Here is a 15,816-nt window from a genome sequence, read left to right as displayed (position 1 = left end):
ACCACTCAAATTTAGACACGTGTGCGCGTGTCTAAATGTTGTCAAAAATGGTTGTTCAAGTGTCATTTTCCTAGTGAAAATGAATATTGTATTTTCAGGACCGAGTCAACTCAGCAGATCAGTTCATCACGAAGCAACGGCCACGACTCAGAGTTGCCACCCGACACATCCACGTGGCACCGTCTCCTCAAATCCTCGAGCGTGTACAATCCGGGTACGGGTCGGTCCACGACCCGGAGAAGCTCTTCGAACAGAGACTCGTCACAAGGAATAGCGAGAGGACCGTGGTTGCAGAAACCGTATTCCTCTTCCGCTTTCGCGAGAAGCGTCTTGAAGATCGGATGATTAAGGTAGTTGGCGCGCACGATGAACCTCCTCCGGCTGGGCCCCACGCACACCGCCACGTGTCCCGCCGGAACGTCCGACGCCGCCAGCCGCGCATTCCTCCGCCACCGGAGAAGCATTTGCCGCACGCGCACAATGCGCCGGATTTTGCTGCAGTTCCCAGTCGTCGACGGCGACATTCTCTAACAGTCTGAACAAAGGAAATAAAACACAGAAAGTAACGGAGTTTGAGTGCGTTTTGTTTTGGAGTTCGGATTTTGAAAGTGTGGAGAGTTCGTTGAGTAGGTGGGTGGAGTGGAAGATGCAAATGGGCGCGTGGGGTATATATGGTTTGGGCAATTCGAAATGGCACTAAAGTTGGAGATAATTACGAGATTGTGCCTGTTGCCTCCATCGTAGTCAGGCCCATGTGGAACCCAGTGGGGTGACTCATGTGGGCTTGGCCTTATAGCCCACTAGCCCTGCTTTCTTATCTTGCATTGCAAATTTTCTATGCATTGTACTAGGTCTCCTTTTAGAAAGCTAAATCTATATCTCCACTTTTTATCCCTAACAACACCTTTTTCTCTTCTCATCAACCTTTTACATATCTCTTTATTTTAATCTCATACCTTTTTCTCTTCAAATCAATTTTTAATTCGGCCACTTCAAACAATTTTGGAAACTAAGATTTTTTAAAAATATATATATAATGTTCAGGTCTAAAAAGTATTGTACCTATCTAGAGACTGATCAAATAATGAAAATTATCTTTTGAGTTGTCTTGTTTTAGTGGGGTTCAAGCCACTGTGTTAAAAGTGAAGATGACTCTGATGAGATGAGTCGGAGCTGAGAGATGCTTCAAAAGACAATGCAACTTTTGTGGAGATTTTTTGAAGAGCTGTTGTCGACATAATTCATGGCACTTTGGATCAATTAATGGTGTGAAACTACAGACTTCACAAAATATTATTCCCACATGAGTTTGGGAGCTGAATTATCCATTTGTTGAAGGTGATTCGAGTTTTTCTTCAAAGTATATACATTATTTTAGTACTGCAGTACTTTCTCCAACTTTAGTTCCAAACATTTTCTCTACTCCTTGTTATCATGAAAAACATGTTTTCTTAAATCGATATCCATCTTTCAATATTCATCTATTGTCTGTCTACTACGTTTTTCAACCTGATCTTAGGCTCTGACTCACCCTTAGAAACCAGAAAAGCAAGGAATTGTCTCTTACTAAGTTATGTGAAGTTTCTTTAATGAAAGAAATGGCATAAACGTAGATGTTGTGAATCAAAATGTGTCTTATTTTTTTATTTTGAAGTTGGAATAACTAGTAAGAACAATTAGGCTTAACTTTGTTTGTAGTTTAAGTTACTGAACATGCTCACGTTACTTACATGTGCTTGCCTTAATTAATTATTATGTTTCCTCATATCTAACATTGAGATTATGGGAACTCAAAACCTGATCTTTGTCTTCTAACTGCATTAGATCCCAACTACATAATCCTGTTGCAAAGTTCGTAGCTTTCGTTATCGTGCGAATCAGTCATATATTTTACTCATAATGTTGTCCATTACCAATCAAGTGCACAAAAATGGAACTCAATGCGAATCGATATCATTACATTAATAATGAGAGAAACACAACATCGACCAACAAGAAAACTCATTTTTTCTTTGAATTGATAAATTATTTGCTTTTAGAAACCATGATTTTGATTCCAAATGTAGTGTAATTAACAAAATAATGTAATTAATTAACTACTCGTGAAACTTGAAATGGAGAGATTAAAAGAAGAATGGTAGGAGGCAAAAGAAGACCAAAGATATATAGGCGATGAGATTCGGTGATTGCAGTGAGGTCAAATCAAATAAAATTAATAGTTTGTTAGTTGTTTATTAGTAACATTATCAAAGGGTTTTGAAGAAAGAGACAAACATTAAGGGACAGAATCACTGCGTTTCACTTTGTAATGTTTCATTTTCTTAATCCCATGATTTTCCTGTCCCCATAATCGTTTAAACATAGTAATCCTGATTAGAACGCCGGCATGACTGATTATTTTCGAATATATATGCTGCCTCTTGCATTAACAATAAACAGAAAAAAGAAAGGGAGCAACAGAGGAGAGAGAACGTTCACGTTTTGCATTTCTTTTTTTACTAAATGTCACGCACAGGATCCAAATTCTTCGGCCTTTCTTTTTTATCAATTTTTGTAAATTTCTTTTTCGAAATACCTCTTATTATTATTATTTTGTTAGCTGGGAAGAACGAGTAGTTAGTTACTGGTAAAAGAATAGTTAAACAAACATTAAATAAAATATTACACTTCTTTATTGTATCATAATTATACAATATGACCACCCGATCAACCATGGATCGAGCGGTCAATAATCATTTTAATCCTATAAGAGACTATCCTGTCAATAAGACTACCCATAAAATTAACAATGAGAATAATTATAATTAATCCTAAGTCAGATCATTATTGTTTGAGTCGTAATTAGGCTAAGTTCATCCCAAAATCTATAAATATAGTTTGATATCTGGATAGTTGTTTTTTTTACTACGCATTTATTACTACAATAGTTGGACAAAAACTAATTTTAACATCGGTGATTTTTGTAGATAGCATCCAACTCGATCAAACTGTAAAAAAAGTACTGAAGATAAAACCATGACCTAAACTTGAAACGTAGAGACTTTTTGTGAAAGAAGACTAAACCTCCACCCCATAAAATAATAATTATTGTTTTAACAATAATAAAAATAATAATAGTATTTTCATTACAATAATATTTTTATTATTATCATAATATTATGATTATCGCATTGACGTTCAAATTTGATGCAATAATTATAATAATAAAACTGAGAGTATTTTGAACGATGAGTTCAATTTAATTTTTATAATAATATAGTTATTGTAAATTTTATTTTCTATTTTTTTTAAAAAGTTAATATAAAAATTTTCAAACTACACCAACTTAGTAAAAAAGAGATTCATTCTTAATTTCTTTATCTTTTACCTAGTAAATATTTTGAGTTAAATTTGGCATGTCAGCCAATTATAGTCGGAGAAAACCCATTTAGACATCTACAAGTTCGTGTGGTGTTGACTACATTAAGCTCTCACCAAAAACAAATCATGGGCTTCTTAATAACGACAAATATGAATCACGGGCCTCGTTAACTAAAGTAAAAAACAAATAAGAGTCCCTTATTCTGGTTCTTCCTGTTCTTACAAGAAAGGAGTGTTATTTCTTTGAGGTGGAAAAATAGTTTGAGGGTTTGAGAATTGTTCATTGAGTACAAAGAGAAATCCATCTAAAGCAGATTTTTTAATATTATGAATTATTTAGCTATTAAATAAGTTAGAGAATTGAGTAAGTACTACAGATAATAAAATATAAATAAGTAATTGTCCGGTTTTCAATTTAGAACTCTATTACAATTTTGTTACTAGAAAATGTATCAAATATTCACAGAATAATGTACATTTAAATTATCATTAACCTTGAGTTTAAAAATGATATGGAATTATTGAATATACTTGAACAAGATAGTATAAAGAGAACAAGAGTAAATCTTTAAAATCATTATAAGGATTTGTCTTCGTGATCTTATAAGGATTCACCTTTAAATTAAATTTTCATTCCCCCTAATTGATTTAGGACTAAGATAACAATGATTCTTGGTATCAATGTTCCAACTTCCGGTCAATAAAAATAACTATCAAGATCAATTACCATATCTGAATTATTGTCAATTGTAGAACTCAAAGTTTCATCACAAATTTGTTATTAAAATACATTGTCTATTGTAGAATTCAAAATCTCATCACAAATTTATTCTTAAAAAAAAATTATCCACTGTAAAATTCAAAACTTGTTCTTAAAAAATATTCCGGATAGTTACAAAATAAATGTATATTTAAATTGTCTTTCAAGGTCCTAAACGATCTATACATACAACCATAAAAGGTACATAAAGAAGAAAAGGTGGTTTTTGAACTAATCACTCGTGATACGTTTTAGATCTAAATTATGAAACCCGAAAACATTTCAAATTTACCAAAACGAAATAATTCAAAGTAGATTTAAGATTTTAGATAGAACTACCCAAAAACATTAAGAATTAGGTAATCCCAAAATATATTTTAAGTAAGAATATTCTATAATTAAAGTTTTAATATTATAACGATTTAAACAAGATGATTAACTAGAATAAAAAAAATTAAAATACATGATAATAAATGGCTTCTGGATATTAGTAATCAACGGAATATATGATGCCCCCAATCCTCCCCCACTCTTGTACTCAAACACATACCAAAATAATACAAAAATCTTAACAAATTGAGGATTGCCTAAAGAAATCTATTTCAACGTCAAATTTGAAAAGATCAATGAAAGATTAAACACATACTCTGTTTTATAATTGCTTAAACTGAATCCCTCAATCGTTCCCGCTATACAACACCCCATTGGAGAAGAAAGGAGAAGCTCTTACAAAAAAGAGATTGAGGCAGCATGGTATTTTTAAAATTAGGGGCCGCATGGGAGATCACGCGGGTGAAGGAAGAGCATAAAGAAGAACGGGCATTTCAGGCAGCTGAGAAATAAATAGAGGTTAGCAGAAGTGTGTGAAAGACTCTTTCATAATAGAAGTAATTCTGTACTGATGCTTTTGGCTATACCCAAGAAGCATATTAAATCTAGATAGAAATGATGAGATAATCCATTCAGTTACCTTTCATTCATTCATTCGTAAAAGCAATTAAGCGGAAATTTATTTGAGGAATCCGCAAATTCACACCCCTAGTCAATAAAACAATAGCACTTCCAATTTTAACTTCTAAACCACACAAATATTGGTCAAGCCTACTTCGGGTTGTATTAGCAAATGAACAAATGTGGAGAAAGATAACGGCTATACAAATCACCATTAATAAAGCACGTGGATCAAATCAAACTACTTTGTACTAAATATACTAGGGCGTTAGCCACCTAAATAAAAGTGGAACGTTTCACATAAGACTGCTATAACTTATCGTTCCAGAAGAACACTATTGCAACTCGAACTTGAACACAAGAGCATGATCGGAAGTAGATAAACTAATTTACTCTTTTCAACTGTATAAATTATAGAAACATACGATGTAATTACAATACCAAACATGGATTGATTTAATGTGTGATACATTCCTAAAACAAGTACACTTAATATATATTAATGTGTGATTTAATGTGTGATTTAATGTGTGATATATATATCCGAGAAGGAAGGAGAGAAGTAACTTTTTCGGAACACAGCCATTCGCAGCTAAAAGGACTTACAGTAAGTGTTCTGGAACAAGATCTAACAAAAGACCCAAGCTCATTTCCCTCGCACCCATTTCAATCAATCACACCAATCAAACAAAAGCGTGATGGAAGAATACACTTTAAACTTCCATACACAACACACGAAAAGATGAGCGACTTAATTTAAGAATAAATTGGAAAATTTTTCAAAATGCATAACTATTAAGCAAATAAGACATGGTAAGCATTTTGCAATCTTGCAATATAAACATGTAAAAAAAACACATCGTATTTATTATAACAAGGCAAAATATTGAATATTTTCATAATGCATTAAACTCAATGCTTCAAGATTGTCCAAAGCTTAAACCAGAAAAAAAAATGGGAGAAGACATGGTACAGTTTGTTGTCATGAATTATTTCAGTTATCTACTCCATCCTCAGAAAGATAACAACCCAGGCATCTCTCTCTTTTTCAGTGATGAGCCTTCTCCTGAGCTTTTTTATGAGACTTGGCTTTTGCCTGAAAGTAAAACAAGCATGCCTAAAGACCATTGCCGACAAAGAAGTTCTACAGAGCACAGTGTAATCATAAAAACTAGACGTCGGAGCAAGATAAAGCATCCCAAATTCAAGAAATAGAAAATGTAAAAATGGACGGCATTCTGCGAATAGAAGGCAATAGAAATACAACGCAAGGCACAGCACAACAATGCATGCCACTGAAATTGCACAAATATTACAAAATTATATAACAAAACCAGAACAGATTTCAACCATTAAGAATATAAAGCATTTTCGAAACATGGGGAGACTATTCACAATTTATCAAGATCTTTACCAAAACATCAGCAAGCCACTCAACAAATTGACTCCGTAAAAGGGCTTAATTCAAGTTAAGGTTGTAGATCTGGACTGAAACTAGAACTAGTCACGAAAGGATCAGTAAGCTGAGGCTTTGATTAATCAAATCAACAACAACAAATCTGTAATCTTCAGTCCAAAAAATTAAAATCACTTAAACAGTATACTTTTTAAAATCACACAAACAACTGATTAACCCCACTGAACATCAATGTACTGTTTAAAATCAACATGTGGACGGCAATCCAGAATTTCAGATAAACCTAGATTAATAAATATCTTTAATGAAAATCCAGTCACGGATTTCTCTGGATCGCCAAATTACGGTTTCAGAAATGCATATCAACTCACAAAAAGAGGAGTCAATGATCGGAAGAATTAAAAAAAAAAAATAAGAAAACTAGAGACTCGTTAAAATACCTTAAGGTACTTGAGCTTGATGCTTCCATAAACAACACCGAAGGAGAAAGCGGAAGCTCTAGCGACCTACCAATGCATTAGATTTTAGAGAAAAACAGCAAAAATGTTGTCACTGAATTTAGTACCTCGTTTTCACGAGAAAAAAAGATAAAAGGGTAATTAGCGGCATACCAAAGCTAGGGTGCTGGCACCGGAATAAGGTCCTGGAGGAGGTGCCATTAGATTGAGTGATGTCGGCGCAGTTGTGGTGGAAGAGAGATACGAACGATGGAAGGTTACAACTCCAAATGCAGATGATGAACAAAACAGTGCTTCACAATTGTCGATTATGGAACCCTAGCCAAGGTAGGACCGAAAACAGAGGATGACTCGTTAACAGCACAATGTTCTCTCAATGGGCTGAGACTGAGTTCCTGCCCCCATAGCCCAATAGGCCCACAAATAGTTAATCAGCCCAATTTGAATTCAGAATCCAAACCCTTAACTAATAAAACACAAGTAGAAAAAAAAGAAAATAAAAATAAAATGTCAGAAGTGGGATTTGAACCCACGCCCTCTTTCGAAGACCAGAACTTGAGTCTGACGCCTTAGACCACTCGGCCATCCTGACTTATGTTTATATTTTGAAATATAAAATATTAATAATATCGTTTAATTATTTTTGTTGGGCTTTTATTAGGTATAAAAGTATCAATACTGTAAAAAGTACGTAAGAGATATGTTTATGATTTAAAAAAAAAAAAAAAAACTTGATTTCTTCCTAGAAATGCTAATAAAAGAACTGGATTTTTTACAAACTACATTTTCCACTACTTCTTTTCTTATAAATGGTAATAAAAGAACTTGATTTTTATATACAACAAACATCATTGTTTCTACAATTCATTAAATAAAAATGTTTATAAAATACACTTTTATCATTTTTTAAACTTAAAAACTAAGTTTTCACTTCAAAAAAAAAAGTAAACAGAGAATTTTACAATTATTTATCACAAACCATAAAATCTAAGGTCATAAATCATACTCTCTAACCATCCAATCAAGTCAAACCATAATAGAAAATAATTTGAGTATAGAGATTTTATAAAAAAAAAAATACTTAAGCTTATAAAATTTTATTTAGACAAATAAGTTAGTTTCATATTTTTCAATTAATTATATTTAAGGTCACGTTATATAACATAATAATTTATCCTCGTTTTCAATGAATGCATAACAGCACCCCACTCTGAAAGTTGTTATAAGAAAACAATTAAGACTTCTAAAAGTATAATATATATTAGTTGTAGTTTTTCTTAAACAAGCCATGTTCACATCTACTGAAAATGTCAATGAAAAATTGTAAATTCGCATTACTATTCGCAGAAACAATATTTTCGTAAAACAAACACAGCATCAGTGAAGTGAGGTTTGAGGTTGAGTCTTTGAAAGACTAGGATTTATGTTGTCAAACTTTAGAAATATAAAGTTTAATGTATCTATAGATAATATTGGTTTGATTGAAATTTATTTTGTTTTCTTAACTTAGTATCATGTATATTTTGATATTTGTGATTAACGTATTTTAAAACGTAAGTAACATATGTTCAGGGCAAATATACAAAGATAAATATAGATATAGTTTTGTAAATGTATTGTATATAAGGATATTTTTTAATATTTAGAAATACTTTATGTAATATTTATTTATAAACTCGTTCTGTTTGTATATATTATTATTATTAGTTTTATTATTATTATTACATATACACAAGGGTAAGTTTATGTTTCATAATATTTGTTTTCGTTTAAAGCAATTAATATATATTCGTCTCAGTTTTTAAGAGTACCTTTAATGTCTATCATTTGTTATACATAGTTTTTCTTTTCCTTAGTCTTTTAGTTGATTAACCTATTTAAAGTTAAAATAATTCTTTAAATAGATTCATAAATCAAATCAAACTTTTAGAAAATTAAGTTCAACCAGAAAAGCTATGTAAATAATGAAATAAATTTAGCCAATTTGTATAAAATTAATTAGAACTATTAAATTTTTATTTGTTCCCATCCATTTCTATTACTAAAATATTACATTAGATCACAATGTTTCCACATCAATATTTTAAAAAGTACACCCATACACTATTTTCTTTTGTGTATATAAAAATATCTGTAGAATTATGAATGTTTTAAACAGATAGTTTTCAAGAGTTGGTTTGATTCAATACAGAAAGATGCTTAAATTATAAGACAGTTTTGCATTAAATGCATTGATGAAAAAAATCCACTACAAGGCTCTTTTAATATAGCACATATTAACTAGTTAATATTAGTATTAGTATAATAATGATAATAATAAAAAATTATAATACTACATGATGAAATTCTCCTATGGTTTACACATCATTTTTCTATTTTATTTTTATTTATAAAAGAAAGGCAAAAAAAAGTGAGTATAAATGTAGAAGATGAAACCTATTATGACATCATAATCTGACGTGTTGTTTAAGGTTTTAAATTTCAAAATTAAATTGTTTCGCTTAGAAATATATAAATAAATTTAATACAAAATGTAAAATGATAACTTATTAAAATAAAATAGCACAATAAAAAAAATAGCCACAAATGCGTATCATTATTATACAATAAAAAATATTATCTTCTAAGCATTTTATATTTAATATATAAGACCCTCGCGCGATTTATTGAGTAAAAAAAGATTTTGTTATGGATTGTGTCACATTGTCCAATTTCATAACACGGGTTTTGGTAAGTCAACCGAGATATGTAAAATCTACCAAAATTTATGTTCAACGATCTTTTACACAAAATCCTGTTCAATTAACTTTATTCTTATCATTGTTTTACGAATATCCACAATTGCGCAAATATCAAGTTAAGCTGACAACATTTTAATCAGGATAGTGCACAGTGTAGATTCCGTGGAAAGATGTTGGTAAGGCTTTCATAATTTTGACTTCGAGATGATAAATTGAACAATCTAGATTAACCTACTCCGAACGCCATAAAAAAAAATTATGATAGGTCCATGACAGAATGGTCATTCTTTACAAAAGAAAGTCTGAACAGTGTTTCTAAATGTCATCATAAAACAAATCATGTCCAAATAATGCTTACAATTTAATAATATATAGTATATATATACTGAAATTAAATATGCTCTATAATTCAGATATAGGACAGGAATTAGAACTTGTATATGAACTTTCTGTCCGAGTTGGACAGGTAAAGCGAATCAAACTTAATACCATTGCAATTAAGGAAAACTTTCTGTAAATATGCGAAAATGAGTGCAATTAAACAGCAGCGAATATATAACGAACCAACCATCCAGCTGAGGACCTCCTTTCCAAGCTATTGTTTTATGTCGGAATTGGAGTTGCCATTACCATTCTGGTGGTGCTGCTGCTGTTGCTGTTGATGTTGAAGATGAATGTTTTGTTGGGATGCAGTGGGAGGCTGCTGCTGCTGAAACATCAGAGGGTTGACAGAATGCTGAGGAATCAAACAGCTAGAACCATGTGAATCCCCACTCAGTTCAGCTGTAGCAAGCTTTAGTCTTTGAACCTCAGCAGTAAGCGCCTCATTTAGGGCTATTAAAAGAAAATACAGGGTAAAGAATTAATCAGAAGGAATCAATGGATGATTCTGCTACTCTCCAAACCAAAGCACACGTAATGAAGACGTGTCACTTTCAAAAACAGACATTCTTGCAAGAAATTTACATAATGAGTTTCTATGCAAAGGAATGCAGCAGCACATTCTTATCCAGCCTGATGAGTGCATATCAGGCAGATCCTAAAATGGGATTGCTTCAATAATACTCACGTTAACTTCAACAAATATGTTGTGTAAAGAGAACGTAATTGACTTGGTTATGGCTCACACAGCATTTCTCAACCTCCCCCGAGAAATTTGGACATAAATTACTGAGTAAGTCACTTAAACATCAGCAAAGAATCGGTCGTCTCCTCGGCATCCTACTATATAATTCCTACATGCTATTCCTATAATTCCATTTACTTTGGAAGCACTTCAACCGAGTTGTTCAATAGAAAGGCCTTAATACGATGAATATAAAGTATTTCGGATTCAGTGGGCCTACTTTTGTTAGAAAAATGATTAGATGATGCATTTACAATAAGTAGAGTATTATTAGCAATGTATCCGAGCTATAAAGTTTCATTAATTTGAGAAAAAATAATAAATGGATCTGCAATAAACTAATTATTATCCCAAAAAAGTTAGTTGACGAAGGCTAATGAATGTTGCCCAGGAATACCCTTTAACTTGAGTGACAAGAATGAGACTCCTAACCGCTGGATAGAAAGTTATGGTATCATATCAAGAACCAACTCGCCTAAGAGTTTAAACAGTTAGGTGAAAAGTCGTGATAGATTATTATTTCTTAAAGGTTCATAACATTTTATAAAAATATTACTAACAAGAAGAAGTAATAACGGAATGAGATCGTGTAAAGGCCTGGTTTTCATGCATAAAATTTACTGGAATAAAATAAAATTGAGTAGCTAACGTAAACTAAAATCCCAAATTAGATTGAGAATAAAATCTACCGCAAGAACTTGAAGGAGCTACGCGAACGAGTTCTATACACTACTGTCCATACTTAATACCTTCTCAATCTTAAGTATCATACAAGTAAACAATGGCCATTTTATTGACAATTGCATGTTGTTTCCTCCACTTTACAAGCCATCTGCAGAATTCTTTCACCCCTACTCTTGCACTCTTTCGCAAGAAGTATTCACCATGCACGTTGAGATGAAATATAATCTAAAATGTGAAGACTAGATCAACCAATACTATAAGTGAAAAATTAACTACTGATACCTAGCACAGATCAATAAAACAAAATGGAGAGAAACAATGAAAAAATACGAATGAAAGGGCACTAATACCATCTCGGAGCTTTGCTTGTTGTTCCATGGATTGAAGGCGAAACTTCAACTCGCTATTCTGGTTAGTAAGTCCAGCAGAATCTCTCTGCGTTCACATAATTAGGACGAATTCAATCAAATTAGAAAGTAAAGCCATGGTGGTCACAGTACTAATCATTAAATTACCAACACAAACAGGTTAGGCTCCCACCTGTAAAAGAGTAAGTTGTGCAGATAGTGTGGTGGCTTCCGTCTGAAGTGTCTGAACCTTATGCTCTAGCTCTGATATGTACCGCATCTTCCGCTCTTTGGATCGTGCAGCCGATTGCCGGTTGGCCAAAATCCTGAAAATCACCCCAAAACCTAATCAATCAGTCAACTGGTGACATGGACCATTTACGTTAGTATGTTTACTAGCTAATGGTTCAACATCAACACCTTTTTGCACGCTTTGGATCGGTCAAGGCAATCTCAGCAAGTTTTTCATTGGCCATAATTTTCTTCAATTCAGGCCCACTAAACTCCCCATTTCCAAACTCCAAGCTGAAGGCCGATGAATTGCCATCAACTCCACCAGCCGGCGAAATCAAACCAGATTTCGGCCCCGGCGACGGTGGCAGCTTCGGCGACTCATCACCAAAGTTCAACTTCGAAATGAAACTATCCATGGACACACTCCTATAGTGCCTGGTGGTGGGTGCAATCTCCCCACCCGCACTCCTCTTCATCCCTTCCCTCTTCTCACTCCCTCCCTGCCTGGCCGCACCATCCCCACTCTCATTAACACTACTCTCAGCTTCATTATCACTGCTGTCACCACCATTAGTCTTGGTCCCACTCGCTCTACTATCCAAATCATCACGATTTTCAGTCCCGTTTTTGTCATCGGTACCAGAAGAGTTCAACGCATCAAAGCTATCTAAATTCATGTAAGCAGAGAAAAGATCATCCACAACTTCCCCTTCCGGGGATTTCTTCTCCCCGGATCCCTCTACATTACTGTGGTCAACACCCCTGTCCCACGGTGTTTCTCTTTTGACCAATTGAGCAGGTTTCGCCAAAACGGGGTTTTCTCTGCCCCGGAGAGGAATAAGCGGGGGCGAAGATTGCAAAACGGTGGAAAACCCAAACGGAATATCACTGTTAGAGCGCCTATGTGCTTTGCGAGGGGGTAAAGGTAAATGGCTGTTGGTTGAGGTGTTGAGTGTTCTGGCGAAAGGTGAGGGTGGCAAGAGAGAATGAGAAGTGACGTCACGATCTTCCATGGAGACGTCAGCAGCTTCTGAGACAGACGTAGAGGAGGAGTCTCGGAAGGGGGAAGGGCTGAGGGGAGGGAGGGAATCGAGGGAGAAAAAGGAAGATTGCGAGAGTGATCGCGTGTGGGTGGGTGTAGGGGAAATGTTGTGCGACCCCATTTGCTGCTGACGCGTCACCGGGATCTGAGAGTAGGGCGAAATGGGCGGGATCTGGTGCGGGTGCGAAGGTGGCATACCCGCGCGCTTGTTACTGTTCCCACCGTCGAACTGATGCTGATGCCTGGCGCGCATTTGAGAGGGATTGAACTGCGGGATGCTGAGTTGCTCCATGTTCAACGGCTGTTTCAGAAACGAAGAAGAACAGTGAAGCCTCTGCATCATGTCATTGGTCGCTTCTTCATTTTCACCCATTCTGCTTCACCTTCAAATTCCACTTCCAATCAAAATCTGCAACCGCACACCACAATAACAACAATCATCATCACAATTGAAGTAACCGAGATAGACCGAGTTGCGAAATTATCATCATCGTCATCGAGATTCACTGATTCATTACCTTGGCAGTGTTCATCTAGAATACGAAATGGTGAAGAGGCGAATTCAATTGAATTGATTAATAATAGCAGCGTCGGTCTTGGAAGTGTTAACTTTGTCTGACGGAAATGCCGAAGGAGCAGGCGCTTATCTCTCCAAGATTCACTCTCTCTCTTTCTCTCTCCAACAAGAGCAACAACGAGAAGAAAAAAAAAGTTCTATTTCTCTCTATGATTTCTCTCTCTACATCCACGACGATGACTACTACACGGATTTCATGACTCTACGCGTGAATTTAATTTAATAAGAATTTCATTTCGCCCCAATTTGCATTTCGCCCGCATTTCAATTTCATTCCGACCTCATTTGTTTTCTCATACACCAGGTTTTTCTTCCCTTGTCTCCGCAGCTTATTTAGCTACCCAATCCACGATGTCTTTTTTTTTTTCTTTTTTTTTCTTCCTTAAAATCCGTTTCAAGACATAAAACAACATTTGATTGAACTCGTCTTTTAATAATTCTTTTTTCCCTTTCCTTTTCATTAAACTATTGAAAAATTCAGATATTTGCCTGAATTCACGTTTTACTTAATGAGGCTGCTAAACAACGCAAATGGAAAGCGCGCACGGTATTGGTTTGTTTATTAAATTATCCCTTTTATTATTTTTAAAAAATACTTTATTCTTTTTCCGGAAAGAGTTTAATGACACTACTCTTCCTTCATTGGGAATTTTAAGATGAGATTTTGATGTTTTTTTTATATATATTCCACATAAATCAACAAAAGTATCTAATTTGACATGGACGGGGCATAAAGATTTGTTCAGATTCTCATTCCTACGATTCTGTCTGATCTCAACAAAAATACTCTTTAAGTTTGCATAACTAGTTGGGATATAAATATATGATGGTCACCGAGGACGACAAGAACAACAAAACAAGTTGTGTGGACACTGAAAAAAGATAAAAATTCGATGGGAAATTCTGGTATCAACATATATCATGGGTGTAGGATTTTCTACCCTGTCCAATATCAGTGGTACAAAATTGCTAAACAGTGAGATATAAAATAGACATTGAAAAAAGATATATACTTGTAAAAATCATGGGCCACAATCATGGACTGTTTGGCAGCCCATTATTACCGAGCTCATCTGTACCTTCCATAACATCATCATTGCCCTAGACGAGGATTCTTGTCAAATTTTGGATTTCTTGAACGGTGGATCAGTCTTGGCCATGGAGGTAATATCGGAAACTTCAGATTTTATTTTTGTGAATTTTACATGCATACAAAATTTAACTTAATTTGTCATAAATATAATATTTAGATCAATTTTTAAATTTTATAAGTTTATAAAGATAATTAATTACATTGTTTAAAATCAAATTAGATCTTAAATCATTTTTATTCTTTAATTTATTTATATTTTTTACTTTTGTTAAGAGTTATTTATTGACTTGGCTAAAACCTTAACATTATTATTATAATTGATTTTTAATTGATTTTGATTCAATTCTTTTTATTAATATTTTGATAAAAAATATTATTTTTATTATTGTTAAGATTATTTTTCGAATTGTAGATTATTGTAATTTTTCTGAGTATTTTTTGAGAAATGTAAACTAATAATATCTGTTATAATTATTTGTTATTAGTGTTTATTGTGTTTTTTTTATATCATAAATAGCAATACTAGTTTTTGTTATTGAATTATTTTAAAAAAATTATGGAAATTTGGAAAAATTCGAATCAATATTCAGTATTATTTTTTTATAATGTTAATTAAAAAAATATTTCAATTGACATTAAGCGAAAAACATACAAAAAAATTACTACTAAACAATAAGGAAACTTTTAGTAAATGTTAATATAAATTAAAAATAATTTCAATATATATTAATTAAGAAAAAAATGACAACCAAAAAGTATTGATAAATTTTGAAAAGAAAAAAACATCGAGTTCAATGTCAAGGTTATTAAAAAAAAAACTATTAATAATAGTTTAATTTTTAAATAGGTTTAAAAATTACATCCAATAATTTTATATTTTTTAAAATTAAAAATCAATGACATTTTGATATCGTGTCTCGTTTAACTTCTGAGACTTTTTTTTTAAGAATAAAAACATTCTAAGCTCAAAAACAAACAACATATCTTAAAGAAACTTTCATTTTTCTTAAATTTCGACTAAAAAAT

The 15,816-nt window shown here is 33.2% G+C and overlaps 3 protein-coding genes and 1 non-coding gene across 5 annotated transcripts; all 4 read right to left on the bottom strand.

Annotated features, from left to right (window-relative positions):
- On the bottom strand, positions 1–657 carry LOC124825804 (auxin-responsive protein SAUR72-like). Its single transcript, XM_047298517.2, has one exon. The coding sequence runs from the start codon at positions 522–524 to the stop codon at positions 111–113; it is 414 nt and encodes a 137-aa protein (XP_047154473.1). The 5' UTR covers positions 525–657; the 3' UTR covers positions 1–110.
- Positions 658–5,909: 5,252 nt separating this feature from the next.
- Positions 5,910–7,286, bottom strand: LOC124825802 (uncharacterized). Its single transcript, XM_047298514.2, has 3 exons — positions 7,100–7,286; positions 6,929–6,994; positions 5,910–6,167 (listed from the first exon to the last, which is right to left on the bottom strand). The coding sequence occupies exons 1-3, from the start codon at positions 7,145–7,147 to the stop codon at positions 6,120–6,122; spliced, it is 162 nt and encodes a 53-aa protein (XP_047154470.1). The 5' UTR covers positions 7,148–7,286; the 3' UTR covers positions 5,910–6,119.
- Positions 7,287–7,454: 168 nt separating this feature from the next.
- On the bottom strand, positions 7,455–7,538 carry TRNAL-CAA (transfer RNA leucine (anticodon CAA)). Its single transcript has one exon. It is a non-coding gene; the product is annotated as a tRNA-Leu (tRNA).
- A 2,419-nt stretch (positions 7,539–9,957) lies between these two features.
- LOC124825801 (bZIP transcription factor 29-like) lies at positions 9,958–14,019 on the bottom strand. 2 transcript variants are annotated; one of them, XM_047298511.2, is made up of 5 exons: positions 13,639–14,009; positions 12,265–13,529; positions 12,038–12,170; positions 11,848–11,932; positions 9,958–10,521 (listed from the first exon to the last, which is right to left on the bottom strand). In XM_047298511.2, exons 2-5 carry the CDS (start codon positions 13,491–13,493, stop codon positions 10,283–10,285), a joined length of 1,686 nt encoding a protein of 561 aa, XP_047154467.1. In that variant the 5' UTR covers positions 13,494–13,529; positions 13,639–14,009; the 3' UTR covers positions 9,958–10,282. The 2 variants fall into 2 exon arrangements, with proteins under 2 accessions (XP_047154467.1, XP_047154469.1); XM_047298513.2 differs by lacking the exon at positions 9,958–10,521 and adding an exon at positions 11,396–11,722 and having other exon boundaries at positions 13,639–14,019.
- Positions 14,020–15,816: the final 1,797 nt, after the last annotated feature.

This window comes from Vigna umbellata, chromosome 3, assembly GCF_029865625.1.
Source record: "Vigna umbellata cultivar VRB3 chromosome 3, Vumbellata_1.0, whole genome shotgun sequence".
Taxonomy (NCBI): domain Eukaryota; kingdom Viridiplantae; phylum Streptophyta; class Magnoliopsida; order Fabales; family Fabaceae; genus Vigna; species Vigna umbellata.
This window is presented reverse-complemented; position numbering and strand designations above follow the sequence as displayed.

What these genes read in the sequence shown, in the direction of transcription:
- LOC124825804 (XM_047298517.2), bottom strand. Translation starts at nt 524, where the DNA reads ATGTCGCCGTCGACGACTGGGAACTGCAGCAAAATCCGGCGCATTGTG.
- LOC124825802 (XM_047298514.2), bottom strand. Translation starts at nt 7,147, where the DNA reads ATGGCACCTCCTCCAGGACCTTATTCCGGTGCCAGCACCCTAGCTTTG. An exon ending in GTGCCAGCACCCTAGCTTTG is followed by an intron (nt 6,995 to 7,099) that starts GTATGCCGCTAA and finishes ATGCATTGGTAG; the next exon opens with GTCGCTAGAGCTTCCGCTTT. An exon ending in TCAAGCTCAAGTACCTTAAG is followed by an intron (nt 6,168 to 6,928) that starts GTATTTTAACGA and finishes TTTTACTTTCAG; the next exon opens with GCAAAAGCCAAGTCTCATAA.
- LOC124825801 (XM_047298511.2), bottom strand. Translation starts at nt 13,493, where the DNA reads ATGGGTGAAAATGAAGAAGCGACCAATGACATGATGCAGAGGCTTCAC. An exon ending in GATCCAAAGCGTGCAAAAAG is followed by an intron (nt 12,171 to 12,264) that starts GTGTTGATGTTG and finishes GGTGATTTTCAG; the next exon opens with GATTTTGGCCAACCGGCAAT. An exon ending in CACAACTTACTCTTTTACAG is followed by an intron (nt 11,933 to 12,037) that starts GTGGGAGCCTAA and finishes ATGTGAACGCAG; the next exon opens with AGAGATTCTGCTGGACTTAC.